General features: G+C 47.2%; 1 protein-coding gene across 3 annotated transcripts in view; it reads left to right on the plus strand.

Moving 5' to 3' along the window:
* The window catches only part of LOC144947733 (phospholipid phosphatase-related protein type 4-like), a 30,657-nt gene that overhangs the window by 2,516 nt on the left and 11,082 nt on the right, over positions 1-17,059 (plus strand). For 2 of the 3 annotated variants that reach the window (XM_078877063.1, XM_078877064.1), the window contains exons 2-4: positions 10,265-10,412; positions 13,244-13,429; positions 14,831-14,960. In XM_078877063.1, the coding sequence (XP_078733189.1) occupies positions 10,311-10,412; positions 13,244-13,429; positions 14,831-14,960 (418 nt within the window). In that variant the 5' untranslated portion in view covers positions 10,265-10,310. Of the gene's footprint in view, positions 1-4,787; positions 5,009-10,264; positions 10,413-13,243; positions 13,430-14,830; positions 14,961-17,059 lie in introns of those variants that run through there. The other variant, XM_078877065.1, reaches the window with a different exon arrangement.

A 17,059-nucleotide genomic window follows, 5' to 3' on the forward strand; every position in this document is an offset into this window, starting at 1 on the left:
TCAGGCGAAGAATGAGACATTATCATTCTTCGCCTGAGGACGGCTGCTTGCGTTGTGGCCGAAACGTCGTGAGAATTCTTTTATTATGTTTTATTTTTATTATTTTATTACTTCCCTTCTACGTGACTTTACCGAAAGAACCAAGAAGATGAATCCCTGCAGTCACGAAAGCTTTAAATCGAAATTTAGTGTGTCTTTGTTTTTCCACAGTATGTAGACTATGTTAGCAGCTGAAAAGTGGGACTTCAAATGAAATCTATCAGGAAGCCTGTGACAAGCAAATGAAATAGGAGGGAACACTTTTTCTCGTATTATCGTAATATCAAAGAGCATGCACAATATGAAGCTGTCAAAATGTGGGCCAATATTTTACATAAACGTGACAAGGTACATACCACTACAATCGCAAAATCATCGTTCCGGTATGAGCAGTACCTTGATGGCCATTGCATATTGCAAGTGGGATGTAATTTGCGTCGTGTTATGCTTGACAGCCTATTGCCAATCCACTGCTGGATGAAGAAAGCCATGGTGTTTGATGGCCATCACTTCGCCATGCTGGGCAATGCGGCTTAGTGTAGGGAAATGGGGGGGGGCAGGATTGGCTGAGATGTCACTCGCAACTGATGTTAACCGTGGTCAGGAGTCGAACTCAGCAAACTCCATGTGTATGTATGTTGAAAGCCTTTGTTATGCAGTCTATTCTTAGTCTCAAGCCTCACCTTACCATATTAATAATAAGTATGCGGCCCTTGCCCCACCACCTTCTCCAACCATTATATAAACGCAGTGGTAACTCCTGCAATCTCTCATTTACTTGATATAGCTGTCGTGGCTGTGACGGTACCACCTGAAGACGGAGGCTCGTGTTGTCTCCGAAACGTCGTGATTTTTATTTTTTTATTTTTTATTTTATTTTACTTTTTAATGTTTTTACCTACGTGACTTTACCGAAAAAACCCTAAGAATATGTTGAAAGTCTTTCGTACCGTGCGTAGCCAACCGTGCTAATCGGAGGAGGTGCGGGGGAAGGACAACAAACTAAACGCAAAAAAAGCAGTTCTAAAGAATGAGTTTACAATCCGTATGGGTTCAAAGTGCAGCGCGCTAACCACCGGACCACCATTCCACGACCCATAATCTGATTGAAAATGTCTAATGTTATTGTCACAATGCCAGTAATGCCCTCCAGAACAGTGCTACACTGAATATATCACGCTAGGCGGTGGAACGGTGATACGGCTGTTAGCACGTGCTGCGTTATGAACCTGGCGACCCGAGTTCGATTCCCAGCCACGGCTCGCATCAATGGTGACTGGCATCTCAATTGATTTTGATCTCTTCCCCGCACACTTCGCCAAACTCACACTGACCAGTGTGGTGAAGTATGGAACAAAATCCCCCATGACCGGAGGAAAACCTTCTTATCATTGGTGGATTTTAAATTAATGGAATATCAAATATTTTAAGTAGTATAGCATATAACCTAAATTTCGATTTAAAGCTTTCGTGACTGCAGGGATTCATCTTCTTGGTTCTTTCGGTAAAGTCACGTAGAAGGAAAATAATAAAATAATAAAAAATAAAACATAATAAAATAATTCTCACGACGTTTCGGCCACATGAAGACGGCTGCTTGCGTTGTGGCCGAAACGTTGTGAGAATTATTTTATTATGTTTTATTTTTATTATTTTATTATTTTCCTTCTACGTGACTTTACCGAAAGAACCAAGAAGAAGCATATAACCTGTTATAGGTGTAGAATGATTGAACAGGTTTTTGAAATCAGGCCAATGAGCATGTTTTCTGCATCACCCATGTTCATGATGGTAGCTGTGTTGTCCTGACATTTCCTGAAAGATAACACAATTCTGAACAAGTAGCATCGCCCATGCATTCACACGGTATATATGACTAGATTGAACTGCAATCCAAATGGATGCCTTGCTACTCATTTCCCATTTACACTTGCTGGCCCACTTTCAATCAAATCAACAATAACAATATTGACATATCACCAACAATAAGATTATTGTCCATATCAACAACAATAATGACATATCAACCTCAACAACAATAAGATTATTATCCATATCAACATCAACAAAAATATTGACATATCAACAATAATATTCACATATCAACTTCAACAACAAGATTATTGTTTATATCAACAACATCAACAACAATATTGACATCAACATCAATCGGATTGTTGTTCATATCAACAACGACCATATTGACATATTAACCTCAACAACAAGACTGTTGTCCATATCAACAACATCAGCAACAATATTGACATATCAACAACAATAATGCCCCTGACTGAACCCACACCCCCCTTCTGGGGAAGTCTCTGAAAAAGCATTGATTTGAAATCAATTTAAACTCCCAGTCATTAAGAGGTTGATTAATTTCACCCGATCACGTGGTCGTCTATTGCTATCGCCGAACACTATTCCAACAACATGTTTTAGTGAAAAATAAATACGTTCAACAGCTGTCTGGGCAAGCGGCGCAATTATTACCCAAACTCACTAGGCGTGGGGCAGTATGGGGGGGGGGACTTTGTCCAGCAATGAATTGACATAGAGGGCTATAATCCAATATTACAATAGCTATTCCGCACACATCTTGGGTGCTTGACAATTAATCAATGACATGAAGGTCATAGTCTTGCACATAAAGGCAGACATCGTTCAGACTTAATAAAAGTGCGTGGGCCTTGGGCACTTATACGTGGCTGAAAGTGATGATGATGAGTATGGCTCGTGCGTGGGTTCACTGTCACATCACATGGTCGTGAGAGATCGTAGGATGTGATGATCGGGGGGTGGGGGGGGCAGCCCTTAATCCAGCAGTGAATTGATCATGGTTGATAATGATGATGAAAGTAGATTTCAGAGTGACACATGGCGTTGCAAGCGCTTCGGATTGTTTTTCTTTCTTCTTCGTTTTTGGCTCCAACACTGCAGCTGGCTATTAATTCCGGAATTGATTCAGCGCCAGCGTGTGGCGGGGATGGCCGTTCTGGCTGGCTGGGGAATGCTCCGTGTTTGTCTCTGAGCCCATGCGCAGTCTGCATGACAATGAGGGTGGCGTTCCGGCATTGGGGGGGGTGGGTGGGAGGTGAGGAGAAGGAGTTGGGGGGGAGGGTTGCAGTGCGTGGGAGAGAGAGGAGAGAGAGAAGAGGCCCTCTCGGGCAAGGGCTGACGTCACCCGCGTACAAAGCAACCCGCAGCCCATGTTTTTGGACGCGCACGTTAACCACGTGGACAGGGCAACCCGCCTTCAGAGACCGACATTTCACTTGAACGCGTAGGCTTTCGCGACCAATATCATCCATAATACGTTGTTGTTTTTTTTGGCTTCGATTGCGTGAATATATAAATGTGTCGTTAAAACGAATGTGTCGTTAAAACCGCCGCCAACAGACAACATCCAATTCGTAAGGTTTGTCACGTAAACAGAACGTGCCAATTCGTGTACTAGTACAGCACACCGGTGTGTTGGAAAGCAAATCCACAACATTTACGTTTCTCCAGTAATTACAACTCGCATCATCAGGATAGCCAAAGCGGTGTGCGTCCGTGCGCATGCGCGTGCGTGTGTGTGCACGTGCTCAAAATTCACAAGGTCCACGTAATAAAATCATGACATGGGTAAATTGTTAGCTCAGCCCGTCATTCATTCGCGGTCAATAAAATCAGAATCGTTATTATTAGCGGCAGGCTGCAGGAGCAGCAGTTGTGATCGATCCACTGCTGGATGAAGGACTCTGCACATCGCCGATCCCACTAATGCGATGATCTTGCCTCCCTCGTCTCCTTCCATGCCCCTCTCATCCTCTCTCTCTGTCCCTCCTCCAACGACCCAATCCCGTTTTCGGTTCGTCTCCCTCCTTGCTCCCCTCCACTGGAATCAACTTCCCCTGTACATGAGGCAGCTCTGGCCACAGACTCAACACTGCACCATAGACGCAACACTGTCCATAGTCTCAACACTGCACAATAGACTCAACACTGCCCCATAGACCCAACACTGCACCATAGACTCAACACTACCCATACACTCAGCACTCCCATAGACTCAACACTGCCCATAGTCTTAACACTGCCGATAGACTCAACACTGCGCCATAGACTCAACACTGCACCATAGACTCAACACTGCCCATAGACTCAACACTCCCATAGACTCAACACTGCCCATAGTCTTAACACTGCCCATAGACTCAACACTGCGCCATAGACTCAACACTGCCCATAGACTCAACACTGCCCATAGACTCAACATTGCCCATAGACTCAACACTGTACTATAGACTTAGCACTGCACTATAGATTCAATACTGCACCTATAGACTCAACACTGACTGCCCTTATACATTGAACATTTCTTTAGCAGCGTACGTAGCCAACCGTGCCAATCGGTGGTGCAGCTAAAACCGGAGGAAAAAGAAAAAACACATACAAATACAAGCATTACTTTATCTTCATGGGATGTCCACAGTCATCGTGCTATTGATAGGGCTGGTCCCTGCCATGGGGATGTGCAATTTCTACAACGAGATCAGGAACACAAATCGAGGGTGGAAAAGTATCTCAAACACTCTTTTGAGCAAATAAAAAAAAGCACTCGTGACTGTTTTGACACCCAGAGACGCTATCCATACAGCAGACCCCCTAGAGGCCTAGACAGTTCAATTTTCCACGAGTCTTGTCAACAAAGTGTGCCTGCTGTAGTGGCACTACTTGTCCAATTTACTCGTGAATGGGGAAGATTGGAAGGACATGAACAAGTGCCCTGGCCTTGTCACTCCCAGGTGGATAAGTCACTGGGGACACAGACACACACATGCGCGCAAGCCGAGCGGGCCTTTTCGCGCCTGCGGCGTGCAGCTACCGCTTGATGCAGGGGGCACGATGTCCGACGTCTCGATTTCGAAGATGCTGCCAAGCACGTGGTCTAGAACATCGAACATCACGTCCCCTGTGACACGTGGTACAACCCGGACAAGTTATCAGCCACATCGGAATATTAATTTCCTGCATGATTTTTTTATTCTCATTTTATTATACTTAGACACATTACAACCTTTTCCCAATTAACGGCTGGATGAAGACCTCCCCACAGTTTTGTTGGTTATGGGATTTTTTTTGTTTGTTGATCATACTTCACCACACTGGCCAGTGCAGGTTGGTGATCGCCACTCGTGTTTAGCCATGGCCAGGAATTTAACTCAGGGCGTTAGGTTCATTGCGTAATGTGCTCACAACTGCACACAACTTCACCCCTTTCCTGTATCTATATAAACTGTAGAGCATCTTACATTACTCACCAATAAAGCGTACACGAGACACGAATTAGAAGCACTGATTGAAAAAATAAATATTTTAAATGTAGTTAAAATGGTTTGCTTTCCACTTAAGCGGAGCTAATGCAAAATTATATTAATGAACTGAAGTAAATTTGGATTTCTAAGTAATTGGGAAAAGTTACATCTACAAATAAGTGTAGGTCAAAACCCACTTTCACTCTTGTCTAGAAATGGGCCGTTACTCAAAGCGTTATTAATTTTAATCAAAAGGCGGTGTTTGCTGATGATGATAATGATGACGAAACATTTTCATGATATGCTTAAAAAAAACATCAACCAACCACTATACCATCAGCCAGCAGCATCGATCCCATCCGTTGGAAACAATTAGAAATGTAATTTCTAAATAAATATACTGTATCTTCATCAAGAACATTCAATCTAAATAAAAAACAGTTACAGTAATCTCGTACTCGAATGAAACGAGCATTGCGGTGGTGTCGATCTCTTGTTTACAGCTCCGAGCCAGGAGTGGAAAATCCACATTTCTATGTCAGGGCTGAGTCTATCCATAGGAAAACTACTGGTTGACTTCCGCACAAAGTGGTCATATTTTATCGACCCCACAGGGATGATGAGCTGAGTCATCAACCGCACCCCCAACCAGCGTTTGAACTCTGATTGGCGAGTCCCCGCTCGCCCCCCGACCACTGAGCAACGTGGCTGGCAATACAAATTGCCCATTGGACCTTTAAATGCCATCCAAAATAATGACAGGTAGGATGAGTGTGCACGCAGCCCACCCAAGAAGTGCGATATTTCACAATGTCGTCAAGGCGCCGCTATGGAGTAACACTGACCACGCTAATCACGAACGAGGTGGGGTGTTCATTGCCGAGCTAATTTCCACGCTGCGCCAACACCTCTTTGTGAAGGCAATTACCGAGCCTGGCTGTGTGTGTCACGTGACCAAAATATGGCACGGATGGGCACAGCGGTGTGGCGTCTCATGATTAAATTGAGAGTTAGGGACCCGGCAAGGGTTCAACCCAACCCATCATCTCTCTGGAGTTGTTTAGACAGACAACAATCACTCGGTAGAAATTAAACATGGGCTGCCCCGTGTGGAAGTGAACTGGTCCTTGCCGTGGGAATATGGAATGTTTACCCACTGGTTCAGCACCAACAGTAGCCAAAAACTCATTGTAGCATTAGGACGATATGTCCCATGTGCACACACTTGGATGCAAGATGCGGAGCTTGCAAAGGTATAGGTATAGCCCTGCAATTGCTTACTCACACCACTGCTGGTAAAAGAGGGCCCCTGCTATGGGGAGCAGTAGAGAGCCTCTCTAGTGGGTAGTTTGGTCAACTCTTCCATGCTGGCCAGACGCCTTAGAAGAGGTAGGAGTACACACACATGCATGAAACTTGCACCATTGTTTCACTGCCATGCCATCAGAACTAATTAAGGTTATGGCTAACCCTAACTGAAACCGGCGACCTCATACGTCCAGTGTGCTAACCATTACACAATGACATCACCAGTACTTTAAGTGCTTACAATTAATTACATTCTTAAGAAATGTTAAGTATGTAAAGAAAAACCACAGATTAAAAAAAAAATCCCATTGGTGCCTGTGGGGAGTTATGCATCACCACTCACACACCCACGAAAGCATTCAGGATAAAGGCAGAGAGAGCATACATTTTATTGGGCCTGAGACAAAATGTCCCGAGTGTCAATTGTGATGGCATGACGGGGATTAGCGGCCCCATCGTCTCCGCGAGCGAGACAGCAACGCGCAATTGCAGCGTGGGCATTTCCATGTTCGCTGTTGTAAATTATCCACGCGAGAAATGCACGCACCCCACGCGTTGCCTTCGACACATCACGACGCTCGCGGGCGGCAAACCTGCGCCGCACTCGCATGCCTCGTGACGCCGTTCAATGTCGCCCTTCGAATGCGCGCACAGAAGCACCGTCCATCGATGCCGGCCCCACACGCGCGTTACCCTACTGAGACTTGCCTTCGGTGCCCTTGCACAGTAAACACGCGACGTTGTTGTTGATGTTGCCGATATTGGGCCAACGTCGGCCCAATGGGTTCCAGGCACGTGCCAACGTCGGCTCATCGTTGATTCAACGTTGGGTGAACGTTGAGCCAACGTTGTTACACCGTTGACTCAAGGTAAGGGTGAACGTTGAGCCAACGCTGGCTCATCGTTGACTCAACGTTGCATGAACGTTGAGCCAACGTTGGCTCAACATTTACTCAACGTTGCGTGAACGTTGTGCCAACGTTGACTCTACGCTGGCATGTTTACTGGCTAGAGGCACAAACTGAACATCTGTAAAAACTGCTGGACATCTGTGAAAAAGAGCTTCAGAGCTCATCGGATTCCTCCAGTAGCAAATAGGGACTCTGAATGGAGAGGACTCACTAACGACCCACTTTGGACCACTGGCTGAATCTGATGAGAGTGGTTATCCACTCCCGAGCATAGTGGGGCCGTTGCAGAGATCACCAATGGTCTATAGCATGGAGTCTGCAACTGAAAATGATAACAACAGCCTTTTATATCGAATTTGGTAAATCAAAAAAACCCCAACATATTTTAAGAATGAACAACGTCGCGAGGCGGTCCTTGAAGAGCCGCGCGTGGCTCACGAGAGTTGTTGACGACCCCTGGTCGAAAGGGACATCCAATATTTTGTTTCTGATCGAACATTTTGTTTCTCTTTGCCCCCCCCCCCCCCAGAACCCACCACTCACCCCCATGTAAAAGCAAACACTGCTGGCAGACGCTGCATGTAACGATGAGCAGAATTCGCAGGATTTAGCAGAACTTCGTGATGCATTCTGCATGAGCTGGTGAACTGCTCACGACGTTTAATTGCGTGGGAGAACCTTTTAAAAAAAAAATGTATTCCATCAAGGGAAGCTGCCACGAGCACAGGACGTGGGACGGATTGAGCGCTTGGTTACACTTTACTCTGGGGGGTGGGGGGGGGAGCTGTCGTGGTGTAAACGGTGAGCAGTGCACTGGACTTGCGATCCAGAGGTCCGCACCGGCACAACTCCATCTCCCGCAAGTTTCTTGAAATCCCCGCGCGTCTGCAGACCTGTCCGTATTGAACGGGCACGCCGCAGTGAGTCGATCAGCAGGTTGCGGCATTGTGGTGGGGTGAAGCGTTGACACACTCCCACCTCTTCCCAGACCTTCTGGCCAGTGTGGAAGAGGAGATCACAAACCACAGTGGTGGGGTTGCCTAGAGCTCCCTCTTAGTGGCGGCCCTTCCACAAGCAGTGACGTGAGCAAGGGCATTGCAGGGCCGCACCCTCTATTGTGTGGACCCCGATTTTCGAAATATGGATTTACGCTGCCGTTGTGGGCAATTTTTATCCCAGGCTATTGTGCTGATGTACACACTCTGTCAAAACAGGCACGGCACCGCGTTCACAATGATCTTCCATTGCAGCCATACAGATGGCTCCGGCAAAATTCTGTTAGCGAGCACATTATGAAGGGTGGCCCGGCACACAAGGGAGTGGGTGGCCAGCACCACTCCCGGCCGCCTTTGTCTTCCCAGTGGCGATGTTTTGCTCAACGCACCAGGCGCTCGTTTAAGGTTGACTCAACCTAGGGGAGGCCCAGAGGACCGATTCAGATAATCGTCACTGTTGTTGATCCTGAGTGGGAATGGAACTCGGGTCACCGGGTTCGTAGCGCAGCGCGCTAACCGCTACACCCCATGCAAGCACGCGCTCATATACACGTTAGTCCCCACCTGACTTGACATGACAGCTCCATTTCATTAGTTGCCTTCCCCCTCCTGTGCTTTTCAAATGATCCTGCTAATGCGCTGTGTTCCGTACAGAAGAAGGAACAAGCGAATCCTCCGAGGTGTGTGCCAAGTCACCGCTTACTAAGTGCGCAGAGCGGACAGACCGTGTGGGCGCAATCGCCCTTTTGCGAGCGAGGCAACCTGCGTGGGTTGGAGGGTTCATTTTGTGAAACCAACGAGGGCGTGGGTGAAAACATCTGCGCTTGCGTCTATTTCTGTCAACGGTCGAGCGTTGACGATCACTGCGACCACCGGTCATCCGAGGCGAAAGCGTGACCCTTGACGAGAGATATGTCCACAACCGGTTTTGTGTACCCCCTCCCCCCCACATTCACCAGCCGGCAGTGGCAAGCATGGTGAAGTATGGTCAAATAAACCCCAATGACCTAGACAACATGGGGAGACCTTCATTCTGCAGTTACTATTTATTCTACCAGGTAGGGCACACTGAGCTATAGCTCTTTTTCAGAAGCGACCTGGCCACAAATGGTAGCTCAACCAAGTGGCTTATCGTGTGGAATATGTATAGCAACCAAATACATTTTAACGCTTGTTGAAAAAAATCGACGCAACCACAGGAAGAGAGAGAGACATGCAAACTCCCAATGTACAGCAGGCATCGGGGTCGGGATCGAACCCATGACCTCCTGTATACCAGGCCAAGTAGTTAACATCAGGGGCTGTAAATCATTAAATGTTTCCTTTACATATAGAATGTTTACATATACAAAGATCCCCCATGAAGCCTTAACAGACTGTTGGGGCAAGTGCTGTTACCGAGCACCTATGAATACCGACACGGCACACAAGGGGGTGGGTGGCCAACACCACACCCGACCACCTTTGTCTCCCCAGTGGTGATGTTTACACACCACACAAGGTACTCATTTGAGGCTGAGTCGACCTAGGGGAGACCCTTGACCGATTAAGATAATTGTCACCAGTGTTGGCCATGAGCGGGAATCGAACTCGGGTCACCAGGTTCGTAGTGCAGAGCTCCCCACACGCGTATACAATACTCCAACACGCACACACCATAACACAAATCCATGTTCGCACGCGCGTGTCTCTGTGTTGTGGTGAATGGCAGGAGCTGCCGCGGTTTGCCGACGTATCTCGAGAGGGCCCATCCTGGTATGACATTCAACATGTCTCGTGTCATATCAACCAAAGACAAGCCGCGGCACAGACAGTCCAAGGATAGCGTCACTTTGCTGCCATGTTTCTACTTCGTGGAGGTCAGTGAAAGTGTCACCACGAGCATTCGTTCGCAACGCTCGGCTACTGGCAATGCCGACGAACGGCACGTGAACGCGCCACGAGGAGGCCGCGTGGCTCGGAGCGGTGAGAGCCTGGGTTCGAATCTGGGTTTCAGACACCTAATTGAAACTGGGTTGTCTCAGGCTGGCCACAAATAACTGCACGTGCACAATAACAACGACGACACATCATCACCATGTTCAATTAATGTGTGCACTTAATATGGCTATGTACCAGCGTGGATAGTTAAATATGCATTGGTTTGATTGTCGCACGAGAATTAATGCCAGAGTAGAGTGTGACTGAATGCGTACACTCTGCTGATTTAAAAAAAAAAAAGGCGATGCGAATTTTTCTGTTTGAAGTCTGAAGAATATTTCTGCAGCCGTCCTCCAAAAACACGAGGTGCACTGCTCTCTGAGATTTCCGCGTGGATTAATTTGTGGGGGAAAAAGATGGATGCACAATCGCACGCTCGACACGAATGCGTCCGCAGCACGCACGCACACACGCTCGCAACCGCCGTGCCAATTTCTCAACAGCACATCTCCCGGTGCGGCAGTTGAAACAATGGGGCAAGTTTCTTAAATGAAACAAATTTTAAAAATTCTGCCTACCAGTTTGCTCGAAGTAAAATCAATGCTCACATTTTGTCCACGTGACAGCTTAATTCGTTTGGCTGTGTCCAGCGGTGGAGTGTAAAACGAACTTACGTTGTGCTCACGTGACCTAACCCCCCCCCCCCCGACCAAAGTAGTATGCTAATTATCAATCATAATATTGGTCGTGAAAGCCTTAGTATTAAATAGCAAAGGCTGCATCCGTTATATTTTATTAATATTATAAAGAAAAATTTACTACGTCCGTTAAAAAACCACACCGGCAGAGTGAGTTGGTGAGTCAGACAACCCTTCTCATATCAAAGTGCCGCAGCCATGCCTCTGAGATTTCAGCGCCAATCCAGGCCTCCCACGTGGGATGAAGATAAGTTCCAAGCCAGATGATTTCCACAGTCTCAGCCCAGTCTATATTTGATGTACTATTTGTTTTTTTGCCATGGTAGAGCCCACTGAGCTACGACAGCTCTTCTTTCAGAAGTAACATGGCTATCACAAATTATGGCTTGTCGAAGTTGGCTTATCGTGTGGAAATTTATAGCAGCCATATGATCTGAACGTACGTTCATTCTAAATGTGGAGGGAAAAACCGAAGTACCCGGAGAAAAATCCACGCGACCACGAGGAGAGAGAGAGACACGCAAACTCCAAATATACAGGCGTCAGGGTCGGGATCGAACCCACGACCTCCTGCATACCGAGCCGAAATACTGCACAAAATACTATGTTTTATTTAACTTCGCCCCAAGTCTTGAGCCTCACATTTGTACACTGCACCAAGCAGATGACGGATGCCCATTCAGAAGTGAATGTGCTCATCCCCTAGGGTGCTTCTTGTGCATGCGGGAAAATCCGGCAATGGAACATTTTTTTTGCCTTCAGTTGGATTATGAATCTGTCGTTCCACACCTTGAAGCAAAATCTTGCGGTAAAAATAATATGGATGACGTGTCATTTTGAAGGTAATTAACTAGGTGCTTGCACCCATTTGTTTTTCAATAATCGTTAACAAATGATTCATGTTAATAAACACAGGGGTTTGATGAAACAAAGTAGTTGTACTTACGTGCCCATGCTTAATTTGTGTTTTCGATTACTTACCTTAAAAAACATCTGGCCATGTCTCGCACCCACAGAAAGGATATCTCGTACCCCCAGGTGGTGCGTGCACCGCAGGTTATGCACCACTGAACTAACGATTTGACAAATGCACCACCACTGTCTCAGCACGGATGAAAAAGTCAGTTCGTCCGAGTACATCCAGCATCTCGGTATGTCTGCCATTTTCTTCCGTATCCAGAAAGGTTGGAAAAATAGTTTCTGGCTGAATTAGCAGTTCCCAAATTTGTTGACACACCATGTCCAAGTAAAAGAGCCGCTCTATGCCAAGAGTAATGAGGAACGTTGTTTTTAAAGTTTCTGAATGCAGCAGCGCTGCCACTGTGGGTGTGAGTGGGAGGGTCCCAGACACCCTCAGTCTGTTTTGATGCGGCTAAGAGACACCCTCAACAATCCGCACACTAATCCTGGTTGTTTTCGTTTTTTGAATCCGCGTGTCGCCGTCGTCAACAGGGCAAACAGAAACGCCAATTGTTGCCAATGGCGGAACCTCTCAATACACAGCAGCGCACACGCAGTGCGCTCAGCACCGAATCAGTCGTCACTACTGTCGTTACGTAGAGTTAGCTCAACTATAGTGTGATAGAACTCCTCTTCTCTGTGATTATGTTGGAGGGTGAACCTCACAGATCCTATCTGTAACTTAACCAATTCCTCGACGTAAGCAAACAAATGCGTCTACTCTTGTCTCTTACAACTTTAATCAGAGTGCTGTTAATTGCTGACAACTGGACATTGTGGGCCTCTGGTGCCCTCTGTGCTCAGCAGACACGATATCAAACAAAAAGTAAAAGCCATCAGGGAACTACTCCCTAAAATTACACCCCCCCCCCACCCCCAACAAACTTTCCGACATCAGAATCTTTATGTCGACTGGAAGAATCCGATGAGCTACGAAGCTCTTTGTCACAGATGTCTCAGTCATGGCTGCTGCCCCCCCCCCCCCGCCCACCCGCCGCTCCCCGTGCTCTGTAACGTACCCCCCAAAACACAAACTCACCTCCGCTCACCCCCCTCCTCCTCTCTCCATGCACTGGCGTTGACCGCCTGGGGGCTTGGCGGTGAAAACGCAGCTGCCGCTGGTGGTGTCTGCGGCCGTGTCGCTCTACTTCCTGGAGCTCACCGACGTGTTCCAGCCGGTGCAGGCCGGGTTCCGCTGCCGCGACCGGTCGCTGAGCATGCCTTACCTGGACCCCTCAGACGAGCTGCTGCCTTTCCTCATGCTCCTCAGCTTGGCCTTCGCAGGACCTGCGCTGTCGGTACCCATCCACCTGCAGATTCATCTATCTGTCTGTTTGGTTTTTTTTCTTGGTGAAGCAATGAGAATAGGTTTGAGCCTTTCTGGCGATAGAACAGGAGGCGTTAAGATGTTGAAACGCCAAGGTCTGCAACAAGTCTGCATTAACCACACATACTTATGCCAAAACATGCAAACAAACGTCCACTGATAATATACGCATCGTCTTCTAAATTGATTGGCCTACACCGCAGACAACCTTCTTTATGGCCTTGTCTGAGACCAGAGAACGCCAAAAGGCGAGCATGTATCTATTTGGTGTTTAAACATCGCAATATGTGTTTATTGCCAGAAAGGGTCAATGCTATTCTGATTTTTCATCATTCCTGATACTGGCTAAAGATCCCTAATATATATTTTTTTCTATCAGGTAAGGCCCACTGAGCTATATAGCTCTTTTTCAGAAGTGACCGGGCTATCACAAAACTATAGCTCAAGGAAGTGGTTTATCTTCGTGTAAAAATGTATAGCAGCCAAATACTCGAAGCGCACGTTGATTCTAAATGTGGAGGGGAAAAACCGGAAGACCCGGGGAAAAATCCACACTCCCACGGAGAGAGTGAACATTCAAACCCCCAATATACAGGTGTTAGGGTTGGACTGGAACCCACGACCTCCCTGTATACCAGGCGAGGTAGTTAACATTTCGTCATTGGGGTGCCCCAAACCGGGAGCCTCCGTGGTGGAGTGGTGCGCGCGCTGGACCTGCAGTGACGCTGCTACCGGGTGCCACTGTGCCAACAGCTGCCGCGAGCACGAAGTGGTTCATCTTCGTGTGAAAACGTGTAACAGCCAAATACTCTATAAACGCGTGATGTCGATTCTGAATGTTGAAGGGGAAAACCGGAGGACCCGGGGAAAAATCCGCACGACCACGGTGAGAGAGAGAGAGACATGCAAACTCCAAATGTACAGCAGGCGACACCACGGGCTTGCCGCCGCTTTTCTGCGGACCGGCGGCCGCCCTGGTTAATACCGCGCGGCAGATTTAAAATCATGAAATACGCTGCCGTCTGCTTTGCGGCGGACGTCGGAGATCCCGTTGGTGCCATTCGCAAAAATGGGAAGGCCGCCTGTGATGGCTTGACCTTTTGCTTTTAGCTAATTTGGGAAATTACCCACAAGTCGCTGAAATTGCAAAAAATTACAACATCGAGCCCGGCTACTGGCAGCCTCTGCCTGTGCGTGAAACATAGTGCTTTCGCGATAGCCTTTGCGCTGTGAGAATTGGACCACAACCAAATGTACAAATGATATATTACCGCACCCAGGGGGCCCACAGCACCTCATTGTTCTAAATCCGTCTCTGCGTCTAAGGCAACACCCCCCCCCCCGCCCCCCCACGGGTCTCCGCTCTGTGCAGATCCTGCTCATGGAAGGCCTCCTGTACTGCGTGCTGATTAAGCGCGGCAGTGAGCACTTGCTGGAGCCAAACATCAACGCCGGTGGCTGCAACTTCAACTCCTTCCTACGTCGATCCGTGCGCTTCATCGGTGAGACTATAGACTATATCTATTGACTAACTGTAACTTACCCAACCGGTAATACGTACTGTATGTTTTCACATTTACAAATTATATGATTACATTAACCACCCTCTGAACTTCTCGATAAGCACACAGTGATGACGTCATCTTGCCTCTTACAATTATTAAAAACGAGGGGGTGGGTGACAGCACCACGCCCAGCCGCCTTTGTCTCCCCAGTGGCGATGTTCACACACCACAGCAGTTACTCGTTTGAGGCTGAGTCGACCTAGGGGAGGCCCAGGAGCGGTTGAAATAATTGTCACCAGTGGTGGCCGTGAGCAGGAATCGAACTCGGGTCGGCGGGTTCGTAGCGCGGCACGCTAACCACTACACTACAATGCGTTACGCTTCCACATGCGCGGGTCACATGACAGATGTGACGTCACAGTTCACTTGCCGTGCAAAAAATATATGCATTATTGAGCTCCCCCCCACCAAAAAATACGCAAAAGTGTATTTTAATATGTTTTTCATGGTGTACAGTCTGGAAAGTACCCACATGGCAAATTTCAAGTTTGTTGCATGTTGGGAAGTACGCTAAAAATTTTGAACAGACACACATAATCACAACTTTACCTTTTATATTTATTTAAATTATGGAAAATCGCCGGATGAAGCTGGTTGTAATCACAAGCGAAACGTCGTACTCAAATTGTAAATGTTGTGAGCTTACTCTCTAACACATCGGTGTGCTGGTACTAATTGGCACGTTTTCTTTACATTACAAAACTTACTAATTGGCTGTGTCGGGTGGTGTAGGGTGTAACGACACATTTATATTTATGCAATCTCACCCGAAAACCTTTATTACGAGTAAAGCACACGGTCATCAAAGTCACGCCTGAGCCTCAAGTCTTCTTCTTATGCACGACATCTGAAATGCAATCGACGATCAAGTTTATTGTTGTGTTTTGACCTTGGAAAGCCACATTCTGTGACACCTGAGGTTGCCAGATGGATTCAATTTAACAGCACTTCCCGAAAGAGCGTGTGTCGAGCAACGACCGATGATGTGAGTAATGTGGGAGAACCTCGTAGACTCATATAGAGAAACCTACAGAATCACAGAGAATCCATAGAACTACCACGGATAAGCAAATGAAAGCGAAAAATAAAAATTTCACATGATGGGTTTTTGTTTTTTGCGCTGTCACCCGCGACTTTGGCTGAGATCCTCAATTCACTGCCCATTTTAGAATCAGAAACTTTATTTATATCAGCTATGGAGCCCTTTTTTACTGATATCCAGCAGCACAATCCCCCACCCCCACCCCACCGGAGGATCTCAGAGGTGCCGCATCAGCGCCGTGATCCCTGTGCCACCCACGTGTCACTTGGACTCTTCCATTGTGTCAAGGATTCAGACGCCGGTACAAGGTTCCCATCGTTTGGCCACGCTGCTTCAAATGAATCACACGTGCAAGTGCTTGCAGTCGCCCAAATCTGCTGCTGCTTCTACCAAGTTATCCACATTTCACATTCCTCCGATCTCGAGGATCGGTGGTCTTGACCACTTGGGGAGCCGTTCTTGGGTGGCGACTGCGCACGCCAGGGTTGTCACAGACAGCTGCGGGGGTTATGCAATGTGGCGGTGAGTAGTGGAGCAAAATCCATCATTGTACTGTGATTCTGTGCTCCTTGTACAAATAACATTCTGTATCAAATAACATAATAAAATAACATGAAACTAAACTGAAAGCTAAACTAAACAATTTTTTAATTAACAAGGTTAAGGCCCACTCAGCTACATAGCTCTTTTTTTTCAGAAGAAACCTGGCCACAAATGATAGCTCAATGAAGTGGCTTATCACGTGGAAATTTATACCAGCCAAAAATACTCGCGTGATGTTGATTTGACATGTGGAGGGCAAAACTGGAGGAGCCGGAGAAAAATCCATGCAACCACGCGGAGAGAGACACGCAAACTCCTAATATACAGCATGCGTCACGGTCGGGATCAAACCCACGACCTCCTGCATACATGTGTAATGCGGGCGTAAACGACCTTCCGGATGTGACGTCACAGGGGGGAGGAGTTACGTCACGTGGGAGAGGGGTTCGGG

The sequence above is a fragment of the Lampetra fluviatilis genome, chromosome 46 (assembly GCF_964198595.1).
Source record: "Lampetra fluviatilis chromosome 46, kcLamFluv1.1, whole genome shotgun sequence".
Lineage (NCBI taxonomy): Eukaryota > Metazoa > Chordata > Hyperoartia > Petromyzontiformes > Petromyzontidae > Lampetra > Lampetra fluviatilis.